This window comes from Falco rusticolus, chromosome 6 (assembly GCF_015220075.1).
Source record: "Falco rusticolus isolate bFalRus1 chromosome 6, bFalRus1.pri, whole genome shotgun sequence".
NCBI lineage: Eukaryota > Metazoa > Chordata > Aves > Falconiformes > Falconidae > Falco > Falco rusticolus.
In genome coordinates, this window is record NC_051192.1 from 11,622,362 (window position 1) to 11,646,414 (window position 24,053).

The 24,053-nt window shown below is 35.2% G+C and overlaps 1 protein-coding gene across 4 annotated transcripts in view; it reads right to left on the reverse strand.

The window, feature by feature from the left end:
• The window catches only part of TTC13 (tetratricopeptide repeat domain 13), a 42,267-nt gene that overhangs the window by 14,352 nt on the left and 3,862 nt on the right, over nucleotides 1-24,053 (reverse strand). For 2 of the 4 annotated variants that reach the window (XM_037391505.1, XM_037391504.1), the window contains exons 3-15: nucleotides 21,148-21,223; nucleotides 18,266-18,336; nucleotides 16,070-16,135; nucleotides 13,925-14,017; nucleotides 12,706-12,822; nucleotides 11,795-11,905; nucleotides 9,345-9,427; nucleotides 6,624-6,765; nucleotides 5,140-5,314; nucleotides 4,533-4,689; nucleotides 3,326-3,456; nucleotides 2,854-2,986; nucleotides 2,261-2,353 (exon numbers count right to left, since the gene is read on the reverse strand). In XM_037391505.1, coding sequence (XP_037247402.1) covers nucleotides 2,261-2,353; nucleotides 2,854-2,986; nucleotides 3,326-3,456; nucleotides 4,533-4,689; nucleotides 5,140-5,314; nucleotides 6,624-6,765; nucleotides 9,345-9,427; nucleotides 11,795-11,905; nucleotides 12,706-12,822; nucleotides 13,925-14,017; nucleotides 16,070-16,135; nucleotides 18,266-18,336; nucleotides 21,148-21,223 — 1,448 coding nt within the window. Of the gene's footprint in view, nucleotides 1-2,260; nucleotides 2,354-2,853; nucleotides 2,987-3,325; nucleotides 3,457-4,532; nucleotides 4,690-5,139; nucleotides 5,315-6,623; nucleotides 6,766-9,344; nucleotides 9,428-11,794; nucleotides 11,906-12,705; nucleotides 12,823-13,924; nucleotides 14,018-16,069; nucleotides 16,136-18,265; nucleotides 18,337-19,407; nucleotides 19,463-21,147; nucleotides 21,224-24,053 lie in introns of all 4 variants that reach the window. The other 2 variants (XM_037391508.1, XM_037391507.1) reach the window with 2 other exon arrangements.

Below are 24,053 nucleotides of genomic sequence, written 5' to 3' on the forward strand. Positions count from 1 at the left end.
AGACAGCTTGAGCTCAGCATGACAAGATCTGTTACAAATACTAGAAGAAACTCAATTGCTATTGTTACACTTCTTATTTGACTGAACAGCTTATTTGTATATTTAATGACCATGAAGGCTGCCATTTGTCAGCCTAAATAATCTACTGTTACACCTGGTTTTCAGGTAGCCGTGCTACAGAACTTACGACTAAGGCTGAATTCTTTATGAGAATAACTTTGAAATTATAAACCAAATATAAAGCAATGTGTTTCTTCCCGAAAAACAGTCAAAAGACCATAAAGTGATCTCAATTACTAACAAAAGGGTGTCAGCTTTGTAGTCTTAGTATCTTCATTCAGCAGCCATTTTACAGTTGAGTAACGCAAGAAGGACATTATACAGATCTGTATAATCCATGAAGAGTAAGCTGTCATTTAGAAATCACAATGGACTAGAACATGCTTCAAAAGTGAAATAAAATAAACTTTAAAAAACCTATTACCACTTCATATACTAATTTCATTTATCCCTCACCTCATGTGAAATCATCAGCAGGGAATCCAAAAGCAGAAACAAATCACTACAGCAAGGTGACCAATGAAAGCAGCTACTGCTTGGAATGCAGAATGATCAAACAAATACAGGTTTCCAGAATCAAAAAATAAATGCAATCACTATCCGGTACTAAAGTATGATTAAATCGTGGGGCAGTAGTATGTAGACTGCTTCCCGAAAGTCAAAGCTGAACAAACCCAAAAGACTAGAATTAGATTCACTGTGTGCCTACCATTCTGAATGTTCAGGAAGCTTATTTCAGATCTCTATGAAATCACCAAAATAGCTGGAACAGTAAATCATGAGTTTTGCTAGCATTCTCTGATGAGAGGAGAATAAGTACCTTGGCCAGTGAAAAACAGAGTTGCTAACACAGAGATCCTGCACAGGGACATATTTCCCTAGATTAAATGTTATTTTCAGCATGGTAATCAAGTGTTGTGACATGAATGTCCTTCTGCCAGCACAGGTCACCTAGGAATTAAGCTTTTACTCTCCAATTTAAAAGTAAACTAGGAAGAAATAGATGTATGGAAAGCATCTTTGTCTCAAAGTACAGATAGGTGTGGCTTCTGCTGTGTTGTACGTGTGATAAGAGAGAAATGCAGCAATAGCAAAGATGGATGGAGCTTGGAGCCCAAATGTGATACCTAGCTTGAGAGAAGACAGACCTGAGCATAAGACTGTTCAAGAGGCAGCACATCCTGCAAGGCAACTACTGATCTGCACTGGAGTTTGATGCTACATTGTAACCACTCCCTAAAGTAAAGCAGAGGCTGCTGGTGTCCTCTGTGGAGTGGAAGGCAGAGTGTCGACTCATTCTCATCAGCCTCTGTATGTAAACATTACAGTATCACTTTTTCTCTGCCTGAAATAATTCTTAAGTCTTTCCTTACCCTCCTTTTTCCACACAGCTTCTCAAAAGAGAAAGAAAGAGATATAAAAGCAGAATGACAGACCGAAGATGCAATACTTCCCATGGGGGGATGGGGGTGGCTAAGGTGAAACCTGGCTACTAAACCTATTTACTTACACAAACACACTTTGCTCCTGTGATTGACAGTGATGTGGCCACATTGAGTCTCTCACTTTTACCACTTCATGGGAGGTAGCACTGTCATGACCCACAACACTGAGTCTTGCAGCATGGGAGAAGATGGAACGTACAACAGTGGTTGAATCTTAAATTTTACCTTTCTTTGGAAGTGCAAATGTTACCTTCCACAGGTTACTTATTTTGTCATTTTTGCTTTACTTTGGTCTGCTTTGAAAACAACTACAAGAACTATGTTTTTCCCCTCCACTGTAAAGTGCTACTAAAACTAATTAAACAGCATTGTTTCATTAGTGCTGCCACTATCTTTGAGAAGCAGCATTTGCAAAAATTACAGCTGTGATGAACGTAATCTAATCTTCACATTTAAAGTAATGTGGAGTTTAAAACAGCATGTAAAAATATGCATCTTCTGGATCCTAGTTAGATCTTGCTATAACCCAGCTGTACAACTGAAATCCAGGAAAAAAGAGGAAATGTCACAAAGGAAAATTTGAGGTGCACAAAACACAGATGTTCCATTAGAAAATATAAAATAAATACTAAAGCAAAACAATAAGCACATATACATTCAATAAATACTGTAATGTGCTGTTTCATAAACAGCCAGGAAGTTTTGGTACAATCCTTTAGTGGATGTGGGAAGGCTGTTTGGTAAAACTCTCGTACCTGATTAAGTTAATGTGATTATTGAAACCTCTGCTAAGGCTTCGGGCAGGCATTTGGTCCAACCAAAGCACAGGCTGGTCAGGGTCAGCTATCCTACAAGGACAGAGAACATTAATATTGGCACACATTTCACTCCATGTAATATTTTTAACTGAGCTTTGTTTAAACAGAATAATTTTAGGCAAAAAATAGAGTTCAGAGACTACAAAAAAGAACTTTTTATTGAAATGCATGTACAATTTTGCTAAGAAAAAACCCAACCCATAACCATTTTATGTTGCTGGAGTTCAAAACTGTTTGTTTTTGTCAGCCTAAGCTAAAAGGTACCCTAAGGTCTTTCACAGCTTCGCCTCAACCTGAAAATGCTATTCCCAACAATTTCCCTCTCTTAAAAAAGAAGAAAAATTGAGTATTTTCAGAAGTGTACTCCCTGTACCTAAACCATCCTCTCTTATCAGAACACTTCCTAGTTAAGTGGCAGCAAGTGTTCATTTTCTCCTCTATGACTTCAGCCCTCCGGTTAACTGAAGCATGCATCATTATTACAACCAACGTAAGGCTTGCTCTCTTTTTTGGTTTTTTTTTACCATTACCTTCGCCACTTCACAGCAATATCAAACATATCTCTCCACTGCATCAGTCTGGTTTTCCCATTCATACGAACTTTTGAGTTTGCCCAAGTCCGCTGCACAGCTTGCATTACTTCTAAAGTGGCCAATCCCATTGCTGGGGGTAGGGGAGGAAGAGAGGGGGGCAAACAACAACACGAACAGAGAATCAGTTAGAACCAAACATTCATTTCTGGACAGACCAGAAAATTGAAGCAGCAAAGCGATGTATTTCTAGGAAAAGAATTGCCAACATCAATAAGATATGGGAAATGATCATTTCCAGTCCCCAATTAGGTCAAGAAAGTGCTGACATAACGATTATTTTAATTTTAAACTTTTTTATCTGACTTGAAAGGAGTGTAAAATTTGCAGGTAGCAAAGATACAGCATTAAATTATCACCACATTGACTTCCCCCCTGCCGCCCTCAAATTTACCAAGTATTTTCAGTATACCTCTATGTATTCTTTTATTTGGAAGAAATCCTGGTGTCTCATACTGCATCATGGAACCCAGATGATCAGCCACACATACAAGTTCTTGCACGTCAGGCTTATAGCTTTCAAAATTCTGAAATAACACATCTCTTACAGAGGAGAAAAACATGCATCAGACATAACTTGCCAACAAAAATCCTGAAAGTTGTAAAACACAGATTTGTTTGTATAATAATCAATATCATTTGTGTGAGAAATACTTCAAAACAGTATAAGGAACACTCATTCCTCCTCCCACACCACTGAATACACACGGTAGTTACACTTAATATCTCAAATAAAATTCCAGTCTTACCGAGTTCAATGGTGGATCTTATTACTGTCACAACTAGTATTTCATCTTTAGATTTCCTCATAATAAGTGATACTAAATAAAGTTCACAGATAATATGCTGTCCTTCAATGTTACATTCACCCTGAGGAATTTTAACATTAACAATATGTATAGAAACCAGAAGCCTTATTCCATAACTTCTCCTGTAACTCTGTAAAAACTTCTTGTGCTAAAAAGGTGGATTCTAATCTGTATACAGAAAAGCCATAAATTTTTAACTCAGCAATTTTTTACATAGATAAAGCGAGTACATCTAGAAACTAGCTTACAGCAGGAGAAATTGCTGTATTTCCTTTAACTACGTCTTTTGAAGCCTAGCCTATTAAATCCCATGCTTTGTTGATTGAAATAACCCTCCTCCTAAAATACTGGTTATCTAAATTACTGCAGAGAATTTTTTTCCCAGTGAAACCCAGCTACCATTAAAAATCTATTAAGGATCTAGGAAATTAAACCTGTAACAAAATAAAACCTCAACACACAACAAGAAACTGTAATAAGGGTGCTACACAATGCTACACTGAGCATCTCAAACTTATCAGCTCCTTAACATCAATTGAAAGAAAAAAAAAAATAGTTTATCAGTAAGGCCATAGAATAAGAAACAACATTATGTGAATATTATTCAGGTGAAGACAGAAGTGAAGAAAATCACCCCAGGCTTCATTCTTTCTCTGAGCTAAAGCAACTCCAATCCCCTATGACTTGAAAACTGTTTACAAACCACTTTCATATATTAAACTTTTATGCTGCAATGCCTCAGAATAGCACTTTAAAAAGCCAAACTGAAAAAAACATTTGGAGTAGTCTTTCAAAAAAAAAATTACTCACTTTATATGTGGCTGTAACCCTGGCTGTTCCTCATAATTTTCTATAAGAAAAGGAAGATTTTTGGCCCAGTGGTCCTTGAAATTTCCAGGAAGATCTATATCAATATTATACTCTGCAAGGGGAGTATCCAAATGTGCATGCAAGTATCTAGAATACTCTGGAGTAAAGAAATAAAATTAAATACCGTTTGCATAATTAGCCTTACTACATAAAACCAAAAAAACCCAGATTATATGTCTGCCGGTTATCCAACATGACTTTAATTTAAAGTCATTACTCTTAGATAATTTCATTTTGCTATTAGCTAATTTACAAGACAGAAATAAGTCTATTTCAACTAAGTACTCTTTACCATTACAAAGAAATGTATATTTCATTTGTGGTCCTAGCATTTAATTGTATGAACAAGTAAGAATAACAAAAAAATATGAACAACTAAAATCAGCATACTTTTTTTTTTAAACAGACATACTCAACAGTGCTGATGAGAATGTACAGAGTTTTCTTTAAAATGGCCATAACTACAAGCATACTTGCACTCTTAGGGTTCTCAGAGGATTTAAGAAAATAAATTAAAAAAAAAAAGAGAAAACCAGTTCCAACTTACCTCGGAGGTATTTCACTTTCAGATATTCTGGGCTGGCCTTCTGACCGGGTAGTGGATCATTTAACATAACTTTAGTCTGAGCTTTTATACCTTCATAAAACTGTCCCATTGCAACATGGCTGAGACCTTTCATGTATTGGCATACTTCATTGTATGGTTCTAGCTGTAAACACCTCTAGGAGATGAAAGAAACAAAGCACCCATAAATCAAGAGAGAGAATAGGTGTCTTCAAATAAACTAACCTATTTGGTCAGAAGACCGCATGGAAAGATTTACTGATTATTAAGATCCACTTCCATCGCAATTTTCTTTCAAATAAGGTGCTGAGCACTTAAATTGCTAGCAAATACAAGAAAAAAAAATATTTTCAGCTTCATTAAAGGGGGAAAAAAAAGAAAAAAGGAAGTATCCATGTAAATAAGCTTTTGATCACACTTTGCTAGGAAGATAGATCATGTTTGCTCTAATGATGTTAGCACTACATAAGTTTCAACATTAGTTGAATTAAATTAGATAAAACATACTCCTGACAATATTAGTAATGTCATTTTTAGCTAGTTCAATATATATATCATGCCATTTCTACCATCCATATCTTCACTAGTTCATGTATTAGTACACCTCATTATGTTAGTCAACTATTTACTGTATGTTAAACATAGAAAATTCATATTTATCATTCAAAAATTAATGTTCTGATTCTTCTAGCTCATCATCACGTCTTTAGAAGAGCATTGCCATCTTAAAAGTTAAAGTATCTTTTCAATTACAGCACTACCTACAAATCATGTTATAGAAGATGAACACATAGTAATTTACACAAAGTGTTCTCCTTGGGATAAGCACACACATTGAGAACGGGATGTAATCCTTTCCACAATTTACTTTGTTCCTTGTTTTAAGCATACGGACATATGATTTAACATATCCTTTGCTGTTCTGTCTACAAAATGAGGAAGTTATTTACTTTTGTTTACCTATGGAAACACACATACATTTACAAGCTCAATGAATCTCAACATATTCTGAGTTTTCAAAATAAAGAAAATCTCAGAATAATTAGATAACTCTTGGAACTTTGTATGCTTACTTTAAGCTTAAAATTACAAAGACGACTGCATTCCTTCTTCCATCAGATTTAGAAAAAGCGTTACATTTCAACACAAACTAAAAGTGTTAGCAAGAACACAATTACCAGTTTAAAAAAAAAAAAAAAAAAAGATAAAACGTTTCAACCAGAGCTTGGTTTTAGAAATTCATAAAACAGAGGAAATACCTTTGTTTTAGCAAGATTCCATTTTAATTTCAAACTTTAAGGTTTTATGTATCTTTTAAGACAGACTTCACAAGAAATTAAACTTAGTTCAAATGCACATACAGATTCAGCATGAAAAAAATTGAGATTTGTCCATTTTAATGCATTTGTTGAATACTATTCTTCGTTAAAACATCTTAATTTCGTATTTACTTAGGGCCTGCTTACCTTAAAATTCTTTAGGGCTTCATCTAAGCTCCCATGATGATAAAGCATCATTCCTTTGAGCTGTAACGTCTGAACATGATTTTGATTTAGCAGCAAAGCCTTCTGGAAGTTTTCTGTAGCAGCATCGAAGTTGCCAAGTTCTCTAGGCAATTCCATCAAGTGGAAAGTGAAAAATATAGAAGGCAACAGTGACAACGGAACTACTTGTTACAAGATGTTATAACACATCCAAAGGGGATGTCATTAAAGAGGAACACAGTACTAGTGGAAAATTTCTTAAACAAAAGCAGTAATTCTGCAGCTGTTCTTCAGTGTAATATCAGAACATCCGCAGAGTTTTTTCACACCCAGAAATGTGTACTCCAAAATACAACCCCACAAGATCACAAATCTTCAAAATCCTCAGTGGATACAAACCATAAACACGCATGCCTATGGTATTTCTTCAGAAACTAAACAAAAATTTCCACAGAAAGCATTCTTGGAAAACACTACCTATCACAGGTCTTTTTCACTTCCAAATATAAACACATTTTAAAAAATAAACTACCTACTTAAAGGCTGAATAAGAAGAAAATCATACAGTCTTTGAAAGCTGAAACTAACTAAAACCATGTTGACTGGAATTGCTCCATGTGCAGGACAGCTCTTAGTAAAAATAGCCATGGAGAAACTATCATTTTAAAAAAACCACCTTATTTTTTCTTTAGTTTTTTTATCCAGTACACTGCTTTTAAGTTTAAGATCATGGAAGTTTGTCCGCACCAAATAATATTAGATGAAATTAATCCAAACAAGAGCAACACTAGAAAAAAATACAAGATTTAGTAGATTTAAATACATTTGCCAAAAAGATTTTTTAGGCAGAATAGTGATTAACTACAGCTCTTTAGTTTTAAGTAAATGCACGAACACCAAAGTCACTAAATTTGAAGCAGGAATAGGTAAAATGCTGTAACTCGCATTGCACAGAAGGACAAATCAGACTAAGAATTGTAAACCTCCACTATAAAAATAATTCTTTAAAAGGTATTTTTAAGCATTGTCTTTGAAACTTATTTCATACAGAAGAGAGAGAGCATGAACTTAAAATACAAGATTTTAGAAAGAAGAATTTGACAGCTGAAGTTAACAGTGCCCAGGAGAAACGAGATTATTATTTCTGCCTGTTTTAAGACCTGAGTGTTCATGGGAAAGTATTTCAAACTTATCATAGCTGGTGACTAGTTACAGTGAAGAAGGGAAAAAAAAAAAAAAAAAAAAAAAAAAAAAAGGGGCAGAGTTATTCCTTCTCCTATTATTTCCTGAGGATCAGAGAACTATTGGAGGTAGAGGACAGTGAGAAGGAATTAAAGCAAAAAACTTAAGCTTCTTAGGAATACTCCTGTTAAAGTGACTTCTGCTTTGTAAAACAACAATACAGTGCAAAAAGTGGCATTTCAAGGCTGGCATTTTTCTCTCCTTCAAAATAAAATTTCTTCTGATTAAGGTTTCTTGGGCACAGGGTAGAACAGCTGATTAACTAGAGAGGCAGTTCCACATCCAAATACAAAAAGTTAAAGTATTTATTGGGAATGTAAGGCAGCATCTGCCTATCTTCCAGGCTAAATTACTTACTATTATTTAGCACCTTAAAAATATCTACACACCCCAGTAACAAGTATCACAGAAAAACTCATGAGAAAATTAGTGATTCTACATCAAGTTCAGCATTCAGATACTGTAGCAACCAAGACACAACTCCACAAAGAAAAAAACCAATTAATTGACACTGCCTTCAGTGAATATTGCAGGTTCTGTATGCTGCAGGAAGCATAAAGCCTGATCATGTAATGCTTGCACACCAGCCCTACCTAACTTTAACCCTTGCTACACAAAAGCCATTTATGTTGCAGCAGCATCTATGCTATAGATCAGTATTTTCCAAAAATAAGTATGTAAAATAGGAAATAAAAAGCCAACAAGACACAGCAGGTTGGGAAATGAACTACAATGGGCAGAGATATTCAGTTGCTGATTACATTATGTTCTTGTTATACAAAAGCTACGTATACTTTTCTCCTTAGTAATTACCTGCAGACCACCTTTAAAGTAATACATGTTATTCAACTATAAAATAAATTTTATCTTTAATATGAATTTTAAAAAAGAAAAAAGTGACTAGTTACCTTACTAAATAGAGATTGATTTTTTTAATTATTTGATTAATAGGTAAGAAACTACATGTCTGTATTAAAAATACCCTTTTAAAATAAAATAAAAAAAAATTAGCTAAATTCTTAGAACTTAAATCTCTTTGATGAAAGTAATTGATATAGGATCTAGCAGTTCTATAAGCAATACACACTGGGCAATGAGTTTCATAAATTTAAGTAGCACAAAAATCTCAGATGGCCACTAATGAGTATATTAATCAACAGATCATATTAAATGTTTCCATATTTTAAAAATCCTTTAGCATACCTAAAACACATCCTACTGAAACCCTTTGAGTCTGGGAGATTCAACGAGCTACTGGAGACTGAATTTAAAATACAAACCAAACCTAGAAAACGTGTATATTGAACATATCCTGACATAGCCATACTGGCTGTGGGAGCTACCAAATACACATATGGTTCTGCACAGTTTTGTAACAAATGTGTAAAACTTAAAAAGTGCATTTTAAAGAACACAATCAGATAGAAAACTGACGTTAAAACCATTTCCAAATGCAATTACCTGTAGGCTTGTCCCAGACTTTTATATGCATCTATGAAGTCTGCTTTCTGCTTCAGAGCTTCTTTGAATGATTCAATGGCTTCCTGCAGAAAAATATCAACAGAAAAATTCATCACTTACTGCATTCATTTAATTTTAGCATCCTCAGTAGTTACTGGCCATGGATTTACAGTTATTCATGAAAACCTTTAGAAGGAACAAACAAGGCATGAATTTATTACAAAATCTATGGAGTATTAATCACATAATAAATGAAATAGTGCAACACTCTTTATGGTAATGACAGATTTAGCTGGAATTCCTTTGTCTGATAAGCCATGGGAATGAGTGATTCTTTTAGCATTTTAACAGAATTCAGAGATGAAATCCCTTCAGAGTTTGCTTTCAAAGCTCAATCTGGTCCCTAAGGCAAAGCAGTCTCTCCTTACAGTCTTCCTTCTTCATTTGCAATACACCTCAATTTTTGCAGTCCAAAAGACTCCTTCAAATCTGTACTCTGCCTTTCACGGTTTTACTGTGCTCTGTGCTAGTTGCACAGTTAGCAAACACCCCTCGGAGGGATTACAGAGTAAGTGATCACCTTCACACAACAACAAAGTATTGCTGCTGTGAGGAATACAATGTAATAAAAATAACATAGCTAAAAATAATTACATACATAAGTTCAAACAAATCTTCCTCTTCAAAGGATTTGATTGAGAACTCAGGTTTTTAAACTCGACTGGCTATATAAATTGGCAAACACAGTACTGAGACTTAGAATTAAGGAAGGAATAATCAACTACTTTGTATTATGAAGGAATGCCTGAAAAGTACCTTGAAGTCTATAGCTCAAGAAATTAAATGCTGTAAGGAAAGAATCATTAATACCTTTAGCCAATTCAGAGATTCTTATTCAGAAAAACTATAAAATATATTCTGAGCACCACAACATGCACAAAAGCATCTACTGAACAAAACTATAAGATAATCACCTACCATTATTGATAGGCTCACGTCCTCTAAATTAAAACCAAGAAGATTATTCCCCCAAAAAAGATCCAAAAGCAACAATCTCTTTTCACTCAAAAATGAAAACTCTGCCACCCTCATCCCAAAGCTCAGTTTTCAGCAAGCCTACTAAGACCTAACAGACGATGTGTACAGCCTTTGTCTAAGAGGCACTCAGAACCTGACTGGAAACTAAAATATACCTGGGGAAGAAAAGCCACTCATTCACAATCTCTCAGGACTTGAATATTAGAAAGGGAAGACACTTCCTTTGAGAAAAGAAATTGGGGAGGAGGTAGTGGTGGTGCAGAAATGTGTTGATCTGCATATCAGGGAAAAAAAAAAAAGCTTCTATTTTGCAAATTGAGACATTTATCCTTGTCAGTTATACTTCCACCATCACTTTCTGGGCTTTCTCTGCTGTCTACACCAAAATCAGAATTTCAATCAGACTATTATTTGCAACTAACGCGTTTGACTGCAATAAGGTACAGACAGTAAGTTCAATGACAGCCTGAAGTTCTCATAGTATACACTGAGAGCATGGAGTTTGGGTACTAAGAAAGTGGAGAAGAAGCCTGTTTGCTAAAAAAAACAAACAAACCCAAACATGCAGTGATTGCCTAAGAAAGATACTGGACTGAAACTCAGGAGTCCTGGGCTGTCTCCAGGTTTTGTCAGGATTTCTTCATATATCCTTTAATGAATTTGAAGCTCTTAACGGAGGTTAAAAAAAGGAAAGGTTCCACTTTGTTGGAATTTAAGAATCACAGTTGCATCCTCACTTTTCAGACAACTTGTCTTATTACTCTCCCCTCAGGAAAACTGCAGCGATATCTCTAAACACTTTACAAGCAAAAAACAGGTGCAACATTATCACACGTAAAACAGAAGGTTTGAGTCAGAAAATGGTGAAACACTAAAAAAAAGCATGGGAAGCACTTCCCTGCTGTTTTTTAAATCTGAGGGAGAAACTATTTTCCCCCAATTTATATAAGAGCATTTCAGAATCAACATGTAACTGAAATACACATTCACAGATGCAGGGCTTTCTATCATCAGTTTCCTTGATTACCTTCTAGTTCATTTGAGGAATTTAAAATTATTTTCCTGTTTATCACACCTAGGGAGTCTCCATTTCGTGGAAAGCAATGTTGAATATAACCATACAGATATTAGCAGAGATGCCAAATACAAACATCTTCCAAAGCACTCCACAAACACATCAGTTATCACTGATTTACCAAGAACCAGCAAGACCAGCAGTATTTACATGTCATACCATTAAGTACTACAGTCAATGGCAACTTTTCATTTTGCTTGCACTCTTTTGCCTTCAAAAGTCTCCCTTATGCAATACAAAATATGTATCAATACCAATGATATTTCTGCTATTTTATATAAGTAACTTGGAATACAGGGTATTGTTCTACATGAACTATTATTTAATACAGCCTTACCTTCAAAAGTCCTCTGTGAAAAAACGTTAAGCCTTTATAAAGCATAGCTATAGGCTGATTTTTGTTCAGTTCCAATGAGCGCTGAAAATCTTCATGGGCTGTTGCGTAATCCTGTGATAAAAGTAGAATTTCGATGACAGAGGAAACATCACACAAATGAAGAGGAATATATACACCTTTATTTTCATAAAAGTACAGAATTATGTTCTACATATGAAGTCAGTCTCAGGGCTAAGCAGCAATGATTGTCAACTGTCAGTCAGAATACCAAAGACTAAGGAATGCACAATACACTTCCAACTTTTACAGCAAGCTCTATATAAAATATAGCAAAGTAAGTGAAAAAATAGGTGGAAACAGAGTGAAATCAGAAGAATAAAGTGGGAAATCAGCTTTTTAATATTCATGCTATCTTTGAAGACAAAGTTACTTATTTTACATTAAGGCATAAGAACAACACGCACCGATCACACAGCAAAATATTAGCATTCTTGTAGGGGATTTTTGTGTGTTTGTTGTGTAGGGTTTTTTTTAAAGTATATAGAGCAGTTACCACCTTGGCCATAACTGTTTTCCTGCTTAGACTGGCATTTAACAATACTACTTAAATGCAGCTGTAGGTTATAAATCAAGTCAAATTCTTTATCCACATCCTACTCCTCAAACACACAAAATCTGAGATGTGCATACAAGGTACTTGCCCTCTGATTCACTGCAGATGAAATACTTGAAGAATACCTCTGAACTGTCAAAGGTCAACTACAGCAAAATCAGGGCTTTTGTTGCTATTTTAGTTTTTAATTTAAATAGGAAAGAAGCTCTTAAACAAAAGTAACAACTGGCAAAACCAACAAAGTAATCAACAACATCCACACAACCAAAACCAAACAGAATCCCTAAAATCCACTAACCTCAGATATGAAGTAAAGGGTACCTCTGTGCCTGTAGAGCCGTGCTGATGGTTGCAGCTGAATAGCTTTGGTGAGATCAGATAATGCTTCACTGATTCGTCCTAGTGGGGACAATATCTAAGAGTATAAAACAAATGCATAGTTTAGAGCAAACAGGCTGAATAGATTTGTTTTAGAAATATGAAGATTATTTTTTTTCATGTTCAGCTGCAACAGAGTAACTGTATTTGCTAGAACAGGCTGTAAAGTTCTACTATATAATTTTCAGTACTTACTGCTTTTTAAACCCCTATCAAAGAGAAAAACTGAAAGCATTTTTCTCCAAAAAAGTATCAGTGTACATGAACATAACCAATAACATTTGCAGAAACCTAGTATTCCAAATAAAAACAAGTCAGCCCAAGCAAAATACTCTATTTCAACACATTCAACTGAAAATCTAATTAAAATACTCTCAAACTTTTCTATTTTGAACAATATTCTCCCCAATGGAAAATGGTCTACTTTACAATTATTTGAATGCCTTTCATATTTTAGAGCAAGATTATTATCAAATGTATTAATAAATCATTAAAAACATGAACATTGTGAATTACAATTTCATATTATGGCAGTTACCATTATACAGTATGCTGACTTTAATAAATATTTATGCTTTTGGTTTGCCTACAAAGCTGCTTCTTGAAATCCATTTTCTGTAATTTAGTTGGCAAAACAAAATATCGTTTTCAAAATGAAAAATACCTGTGTATCTGAATGATATTTAACTTATATGCATTAAAAATGAAACCAAACCATGCGTTAAAAACTCATGCTTTACAAGTTCAGTGTTTTACCAACTAGTCCTAACAATACATTTACTAAGGTGACACTAAGTGCAAACAGTAAGGTCCAAGTGACATTTAGGTTCATTTTATTAAAAAAAAAACAAAACACCAAACCATACATGATCTTGCTATATATATAGTATGTCAAAAACTAAACACTTAGACATAATATATGCCATTCTATTGGCTATAGTAACTCCATATGGTATATGTTTCATTTAAAAAATCCCATTCCATCAACTACACTGAGAGCATATGTGTGTATCTTAAAAGGAGGAATGTTCACAGAAAAACACAGGTAAGAGCTTTAGTCATTAAATCACTGAAGAAATACTTGAGAACACTGTGTAATTGCACCTTCTCCAAAAATCTGAAAAGAGAAAAACACTCACTTCTGCTCGCTGTTCAAATACTTCAGGATGATCTGGTGCTAGACTAATCACCCTACTGAGCTCAAACAGAGCGAGTTCAGCATTTTTCATATCCTGAAAAGGAGAGAAATGAACAAGGTAAACAACTGTGCATACTTACAAGTAACATACCATGAAGTCTGAAGGACAACAAGATTACCTAAGTTTCTGCAAGCGTATCAGTTCAGATGAAAAGCCCTTCACACCTTTGCTAATAAAATTAAGATGCAGTATTGTACAAACAGCTAAAAAACCACCCCCACCTATCTGCTATAAACAAGAAAGCTAAACTTTGCTTGTACACATCATCTTTGTGCTGTAGCTCTAATAATTTAATAATATAACAGAATAAAAATTAGGTTTACAGCTCCACAGATACCTGTCTTGGCAGCCAAGTGTACCCTCACTCACCAGTGTTTTCATCAGTACTATCTGTAACCTAATCCAAGTAGTACTGGTGAATGTGTTGATGCCATCAGCATCTTGGCTAAGTTTTTACGTTGTCCTCAATAAATTGTAGGGTAGAATCAATTACTTAATTGGGAAAAAAAACCCAAACTGCTTATATAGCAAGTACTAGATTAGATTTCATTGATCTTTTTCAAGGCAAAAAATTTTGCGTGTTTAATTAACATAATCTTTTTGTCTTGGAAGTGTCACTCGCAGAAACTTTTATGAAGTGAAGCTGCTTCAACATCTAGCTGAACTGAGGAAACAAACTCATGCTGGTGTTTAAAACATGCAAATATGAGGGACTTCAAGCTCCTCACAGCACCACTAAATAATTAAATATTCTGCACAAAGGAAATTTTCAAGGAGTTATTCAACTATTCTTTCTTCTAGAATTCCAGCAACCATTCAGTCACAATTCAACGAGCCACAAACTCCAACTACAAGGACCATAGTCTACTTCTAAACTTGTATTTACTCAGTAAATTGAGCAGCCAGCTATAATTAAGTAATTATTAAAAAAAAAATCCAAAGTTAAATATCAAGGTGGTATATGTATCAAGAGGTGCCTCAAGAGGCAAGCAGCAATACAAAGCCCATTGGACTGAAAGAGCTGATGATGCTTCCAAGCTGCAATAGAAGACTTTTGTTTCCAGATACAGACTAGATGTGGAGACAAATTCAGTGGGACTTCATAAACCTGCCTCTCACAGGCAAGATACTGCCTGTTTTCCTATTAGATAACTCTTTACAGTGGCTGTAGCTCCCAGCCTTACTATCCACCACCCACAGCTGTGCTTGTATCATCTTTTTGCACCCTTGCTTCATGCTGCTTTGCTTCCGCAGTCTCTTGAATGAAATGTACCCATAGCTTGAGCAGTATGATCCACTAGATCCCGCTATGTTATGGGGCACCTACCAAGGGATGAACACATCATTATAGTAGTGTTGTCTCACAGAGTTCGTTATACCTGGTGTGGAAAAACCCAATCTCACACACAGAGCTGAGATACTATTTATTGCACGTCTGCGAAGAGATGGGTGCTACATGGTAAATCCACAAAGCTAGCGTGCCTCTTAACACATAGTAAAGCATTTTATACACTTTGAACAACTGTTCATAATTACATTTAGTGACACTTAACTCTCATCGGTTCTTATGGACCTCATCTCCATTTAAAGGTACAACATTCTTTTTTTTCCACCCCATGTTCTGTAGGGAGGGAGCTTTGTTAGTAGGGGCTTTCTTTGCTCCAGGGTAGATTTTTTAGTATGCTCATTAGAAGAGTTCACACATAGTTCAAGTAATTTTCTGTTTGATCTCATTAACCATTTAGTTCTCCTCGAACTCATAATGTCCCAGCTTGACATATTTATGGTGTCTACTCCTTCTCCCAAGGCCATGTTTTGTTAACTATTTTAACATCCTCTGTTTTCCAAATTCTTTCTTTTTTTCATTATAGATATTTACATAATTTGTCTAAATTTCAAGTTTAACAACAGACTGACCTTCTATTAAGCACATAAATGCAAGCTGGTTGACTACAGTAGAACTGCATAAAGACTTTGGGATGTACCTATCAAGTCCTAATCAGTCTAGCTCCTGTAAAGAGTCCTTCTTATAGTTTGGATTCAAATAATTCAGTCAGATATTAATTTAAATAATTATCTGCTTACATGTAGTCCTTTTTTTCCATATGCTATCCCTCGTCCATAAATTGCACTAACCAGCTCCGGTTCTTCCTGTTAAGATTAAAAATGAATACAATAATCAGTTGTGGTTGTTCTGGTAGTGGTTTTGTTTGCAAAAAGATATCTCTCTCCAATATGTATTTAATTCTTACTGATATTAAAAGTATTAAGCAATGAACAATCACAGCTGTCAGGTAAGGAAATTGATTGTATTATACTCCATACAACCATAGCTGTCCAAACTTCATTTCTTGTAACCTTCTTGGTAATTTTATGCCTTCTTTTGTCTAATGTCACTGAAGCAGTAATAAACAAACACAATTTTCCATTCAAAGCTTGTTTTGTTTGTAATTTAAATTTGAGATTTAAAACTGGGAAGCAGGAAGTTGTGACATCCTGATGAAATTTGTGTTCAGGCAGCAACTAAAACCAGAGGTGTTCTGCCAAAATAGTTCTGCAAAATTCAAACAAACTTTCCTTGGGTTAGATTTAAGTCCATGACTTTCCAGCCACCTAAGGGGAAGCATCTTAGATAGGCAATCTATTTCTTGTTCAATGTTATTTACTCTGGCCATTGTTTCCCATCCAAATTTGAAGAACTACAACAGCAAAACTGATCTTCTTGGCACAATGCCTATTGCAGTCAGTCTCCCTGAAAACCAGTCAGGAATCACACCATCTTCACACCTGCAAGCAACACAGCTGTGCTACAAAAGTTTGTAACATAGGCCTCCTCTCATTTAACTGGGACAACTGCCAAGAAAGAAATTCTTTCCTCCACAAAACAACAGATACGTGCCACACCAATGCTGACAGCTTGCCAGACTTGAGCAGATTCCAAGTGTATGCTTGCCAATGTCAATTTGAGGTAACTTCCCTACTTTTAATACAGTGGCTAAGCAAGGCTTTTTTGTTCTGCTAAAAGTTTTAATACTCACTTCATACATATTTAAAAGTGCTTTACAGAAGACAGAGTGAATAATTGTAACCAATTTACAGCCTTTCAGGCATACAATAAGCATCATATTCATTTCAACTCAGATGTGTGCATTGCAAAGATACTGTATTATAAACACACTTCTCACAATATCTTTCTACAGTCACTGTATCTTGCTTATCTTCACTCACATTAAGCTTCCTTCTTAATAAAGAGAAGGCAGGAAACAAAGTCCAGTGGTTTTTGAAGCTGGATTTCTCATTAGGGTTAAAAAAAAATATATAATAATTCCTCACATTAAAACCAAATGAAAGACAGATATCACTAAACATCTAAAACAAACAAACGAAAAAACCCAACAAAAAACATTCTGGTTCTTTGATAAATTCCCTGGAATAATTCCACTGAGTTGCCACACTTTCACTCAATTTAAGTACAGGCCATACGACATCCGAGTTAAAAAAAAAATATATGCTAGTATTTGCAGTATTGCTTTCAGTTTGCGTTTGTGTATTACAACCAGTTTAGATCAAAAAGCAGGTCCGTGCTTCTGATAGTTTAAAAGCTTCAGCTAAAGCTGATTTCAGAATACTGTATTTTCATGGCTAAGAAACTGAAACTATTTGGGTTGGTTTTATTTTAGAAGTTGCTATCTTTACTTCATAGAAGAAGATTCAGAATTCTTTACCTTAGTCAGAAAAAAAAAAGTTAAAGTATTAGTTATATTTTACTTATATATTAAACTCATCAAATGCTTACCACAGAAGACAGATAAACCCATCATACAAAAATCACTTAGCACTGTGAAAGCAACACAGTACTTGCCACTAGCAGTAAGTGATCTCTGTCAGGTTTTTTTCTGATATTACTGGCAACATGGTAACCGTCACCCAAAAAAATCCACATTAAAATGTCTCAGCCTACACATTAAGAAAGCAATTAAAGGAACTTCAATTTTGCACAGGTTGGATTTCTGAAAATGCTTTGGTTTTTTTCTTGTCAAAAGTGCCATAAAAAGTTTATTCCTACAGATGAGAAAAACACTCACCAAATAACCAAGACACTGAATCACCTGATTTTAAGAGTATGCTTATGTTTGGTTAGGGAAAAAAAATGAATAATAGAATAATTACTCATATTAAATTCCTTAATTGAATCTTTCAATTAAATAATTTTGAATAAAAGTGTATTGTAATATCCAATTTCATAAAGTGATTTTTTAAGGTTCCAAACAGAGAACTCACCTGCAGCATTGTTGAAAAATGTCGTATGGCTTCATCATACAAGCTGTTGCCAATCAACACGTAGGCAATTGCTAACAAAACATTACAAATGTAAATAAAAAAGCAAAAAACATCTGTGGGGATTTTTTAAATATATTTTTTCAGTTTCGTTGTATTTAATACAAGTTCCTGCATTGCACTGAAGATTTAAGAAGTCAAATGATTTCTGAACTGCCACTGAAATGACTTCCCTCAACCACTACCTACCATTTATTAATTGCTCAATTCATATTGTGCTCAGCAGAATTGTTTTGGGGTTTTGTAGTTTGTTTATGTTTTTTTCTCTTCTTTTTACAAATAGTTCAGGAAAGGCTCCATGTTTGTTTCTAAACTACCAGGAAAAGTACCATGATCCCATTTAGTAGCCCCAGTTGCTTTCTCAATTATATGTGAGCCTGGCTAATACTGGGTAACTTTTTTTTGTTAATTCCATTTAGAGAACATCTGATTTTACTTGTTTGTACACATTTTGCTAAACTTCATTAGCTCACAATAAGTTTTTCCTTCATTTGAATTATCCAGAAAAACCTCAACTAAAGTGATTCCATTAAAGATTTGAAAACTACAGAATCTTTTCCCATGTTAAAATTACGAAAAGCTTTAAAGTTCTTTCATATCCTTCTGCTCTGGAGTAGAAACCAAATGTTTGAAAGAAACAGACCATTGTTTTAGAAACATGTTCCTGTAATCTCCACAAGATATAAAAATACAGTCAAGTCACAAGACAAGAAAGCTGTGGTTGCACTTGCATGACTGAGGTTCAGTTCTCACAGCTGAATATCTCAAGATTGTTTCATTTTGCATGTTTTAATCTCTCACAGTTCTTAACTCTGGACTAAGCTCTGTCTACACTGCCCACAGAAAACAAGTATCTTGCAGACCAGAGCTGTGAAAGTTAAACTAAAACTTTTCCCCAGGCAGTTCGCACAAATGGCTGACAGTGGAACTAAGAACAGGAATTCATCGTTCCCTATACTTCTAAAGAGTTTTAAGACTCATCCAAACAGAATGGAAGAGGCACTTATCAGCTTAATTATTTACTCAAACATGAGAAGTGACAAATAAGCCAGGTAGAACAACAGTATTTTTAAAAGGACACTGACACTTAACCTTCCTGCAGGCAGAGCCACATTGTTGTTTTGGCAGTGTTGCTAAGCTCTGTTCATTAAAGAAGGAAAAAAGTTAAATGAAAGAGAAATAAGACATATATTTAATCCAAAGATTGTCTCATTCTTGGAGCATTCCTATTATGCAGAAGGCAGTATTTGTGTGCAATATAAGCTTTTTCCTCAATACAAAAAAAGCTTCACTTGGTACAGATATATAGCACTGCCAATGAAGGAAAGAAAACTGGCAGGGTGAAGGATAGGTTGAAGAGCTCTTGAACTTTCCTCATTTCAGTATCGTCCAAGACTACACAGTTCTTAGTATCATCTTTACAGCTCCAATCCCCAAATACAGAACACTTGACACATAAAGACAGTATTAAGGAAAAAAATGGAGGAAGCAAGACAAAGACGACACATGGTCTTGCTGATAAAGAGTTTATTCTGTTACTCCAAGACTCCTGGCAAAACACAGGAGGTCGTAAGACTATGTCTGTAAAACTATTGCAAGTTATTGGCAACTAGTAGCTGATATAGCATCAGCTTCTTTTAAAATAACATCTTTTAAATCTTTTCACCTTTAATTGAATACTACAAAAATAAAAATAAGTACTTTATTACAAAAAAAAAAATCTAGGAGTTAACAATTGTCCATTAGCCCAAGTATTTGGGTACCAACACTGTTCAGAACACCCCATTCACATTTTTCTTAGAACAACTAAAAGTAAAACGCATAAACAAGAAGGACCCAGGCTCCTCACATGACATACTTGAAATAAAGTGGGTAGGGAGGTGCCAGCCTACAGGCCAAAAATGAGGAAACAGACCTTCCTTCTGGCATAGTCTTCCAAGGCTACAGAGCAGATACTAAAAGCATCAGACATTTTCTGTTGGATGGAATTTCAGTATTTGCAGGATTTTATGAACATATTTAAGTATGCTATGAGCATGAAAAATGATTAAGCTCCCAAATTTTCCTGGGCAAATTTGTGAAGGCAGAAATTATGTCACAGAAAAATTGCTGACAATTTAAAACAATCATTTTAATTTCATTAAGCAATTTAATGAGTACAGTCTCCCTTTGCTTTTATATAACAGACAGTCTGCTGCCTTCTTTGACATACATCCTTAACAATCTCTTTGCTGCCTTATAGTATCCTGCTTCCTACAAAGGATACATTTGGAGAAGCAATGCAAGTAACTCCAAGTAATTTGAGAAAAGTGTTTCCCATTGCTTCCATTTTCTGCAGAGTGTGCTTTGAAAAAATGTCAAGTAGCAGCCTGTGTAAGGACATAATTCAGAAAGCCTTCCTGCTGTTTATAAGTGTTTATTGGAAGAGTACATAGAGAGGGGAAGACTAATCCAAGATCTACGCTTGATAGAAAGCATTGGTAAAATCTTCTGGGTGTTTTAATAGTTTTAGTCATCAATAATGACAGAAAAAGGGAAGGAGGAAGTAGCTGAGACTGTTTAACAAGATTAATCAAAATGGTTTTTGGACACCTGCTTAAGCAGTCATGGTGAAGAGTTCTAGTGAACAAAGCAGAAAAGATTTTTAGGAAGAGAGATACATATTTTCTTTGCGTGACCAGAGAAAACTCACTGTATTTTCAGGCTTACTGGGATCACTTTAAAATTAATGCATCACTAAGGAATCATCAGTTTAGTGTCAAAACATTCAGTGCTAATAATTAGCACGTAATTCACCTGCACAAACCTTATGTACGGCATCTTACCCAATTCTTCATTTGTGTTGTCATTATCAGTAGCAAATGGAAATCGTTTTTGCTCTGCAAGCAACTTCGCTTGACTCTGTAAAACATCATGGTTTTTAAGTGTTCAGCAAACAATAGTAAAAAATTTAATAGAAAACCTGTGTCTTAAAACCTTAAGAGAATGCCTTAAATTAAAAAGTTAAGAGTAATGCGATTGCTTTAAGGTAACTGAAAACAAAATCATTCCCAGTTCTCCACAAAGAGAAAAATTGCCCTTCAGTCAGGTGCTGCTGTTATCCTCTCTAACACAAGGCTAACCAACCTTTGAGATGAATGGACATTATCTGCCTTTTACCAGTGTCTGATGCTATATCTGCTTAACATGAAGTTTTGGAAATCTTTCTAAGACACATGCTACTTCATATGAAAGCTTATACTCTTTACTGCATTAATTATTCCTTCATCTCCTTCAAAGGGTACTACAAAAGAGTAAACACTGACAATGAAACGCTGAAAAGAATATTGCTCCAGAAACAAAGGTTAACCTTAACTTAACAGTGCTGTACTAAATTAAAAAGGCTGTCCTTTTAACAGTGGCTTTGCCAGTTACAGACTTTGTTCAGCCAATTGTAGCCTCATCTAAGATTTCTGTTCCTCAAATAATGTGCCTACAGAAACCAATACTGCCAAAGACAACACCTCAGAAATAAATAGTCTTCATTTTCACAAGTATTTTCTATAGACAGCTGTAAGCCTACCAGAGCAGTTTATGTCAGAAAGGTATAAAATGCTCATTTAACTAATAGGCCTTCAAAACTGTTTTAGGAAGCAAGAAGGGGAAAACATTACTTCTGGTACTGCTCAGTTCTCTTCCTTTGCTTCAGCTAGACAGCACATATGTACATCTTTAACTTCAGAGAAGACAGTTAAGCACCTTAAACATCAGAGAATATATTTAATTCATCATTTCCTCTACTAAGAGGACTGCACTTTGTCCTTCTCCCGTCTGCTTTTTTTTTGCTTGCTCAGTCAAAAGTAGCCTTGTTACTTGTCTGCATGACAGATATTTCAGAGATCTACAAAAAGCAAAAAGCCAAATCTCATTGCATGGTTTCTGCCCTCTTCATCCAATAATCTTAGGAATGAGAAAAATTATGATCTGCTCTAAAAATTTGGGTATTTTGTAGGGTATGAATGTTTAGCAAAATCTTGTTTTTACTGCAACTGGAGATCATGTATGAGCTCTACATTACCCTGTGACATTCTGAGTATTATTACTCCACCTACCGCTGCACCTACAGTAACAGAATGGAAAAGTTCTTTTATTCAAGGAAAAAAAGTCCTTAAAAACCAGCACAAAAATGGGCAGGGTTCAACAGGTATACCAGTTGGAAGACTAAATCTACTTTGCAGACCACATATTCATAAATCACACACCTCCAAACACAACCTTTTTGCATCATTAATGGCCTTCAGGTAATTTTCAGAAAGTGATGGTCAGTTTTTAACTCTGCAAAACATATTCTGTAATTGTCTTAATGTTAGAAAAAAAATCATTTTTACTGAAGGACAACCTCTTCCTTGGTGAATTTTACAAAAAAAGGCCTACACTTCTTTGTCTGCAGACATAAGATAACATATAGCAAGACTCTACGCTGGGTACTGGAAAAGCTATAACCAAAAGAATCTGCCATTACATTAACACCCTATGAGTGACAGAGCTGCATGTGACACTCGGCAGGAAAAATACCACAGTTTCCCCCGCCTTCATCTACCTTGTCTGTTGTGTTATCATAGAACAACAGAACACTGTTTGGTTCTTGGGGTGGTGGAGGAAGGGGATACATACTTCTTCAACAAATTCTGAATCCAGTTAGAGGTTAGAAATCCTGCAGCTCTAGATGCAAAAATGGCAAGTCATTCTGCCTTCAATAAATGAGAGAAGAATTTTCACCACAACACCAGTTCCTGATAGGTTGAATTGTTGCTTTCTTCAAAACATTTTTTTTTTAAACAGGGAAATTTCTTATAAACTAATACACATTTTGCTTACTTAGAAAGAATTGCTAGTACCCCTAGGCTAGACTAGACAGAAGGTCTGACTGGTATCTGAAGAAGTAAGGCCAAAGAAGAGTATTCAAGTGAAATAACTGATTTGGTGGAATTGCAGTAGAGTAGTTTTGTTTCTGAATACCACCTCTGGAGAAGTTGCTTCAAATTACAATATTGTTTCCATGCCCCCTCATAGCCAATAATTTCCACAAATTTGCCGAGGCTTCTTTGTATAATCACATGTGAATTATTTGAAGATTTTATATATCTGTGACTCTACTGGACTGAAGAAGTAACAAACAACCTGTGTTCTGATGTAGACTGATGATCTTGAACAAGATCAATAAGTGAACAGTAGCGTTGCAAGAAAACCCAAATTCCAAAATAATTCTCTTAAAGTCTCCCTACCAAGAGATACTCTCCTTTTGTTGGAATGTTCTCCACATACCATGTCTGTATTACGTTTAGTGAAATATGTTCTGAATTCTCTATCATCAGTGCCCAATGTTATTCCTGCAGTGATTGCAAGTCATCACTCCTACTCTTACACGCATTTTGTGGTAAACCCCCTCAGGTAGTTAAATTGGGTAAAAACTAACACACCTCTCCCTTTTTCAGCCATAGGCCCTGCACACCTAAAACTAAAAAATTAATTGGGAGTCTAATCCAGGTGACTGTTAGCTTTCAGTGGAAACATCAGCTTCAATTAGATGAAACTGCTGACTGCCCTAGAGATTCATGATGGAGTACTACGAAATCATACTTTCATGAGCAACTTCAGTTCATTCATATTTAAGCCTCTGGGGACCTATGCCTACTGATCAATAGATTCTATCTGTTGTTATTTGCCTGAACTTCATTCTAACTGGTTATGC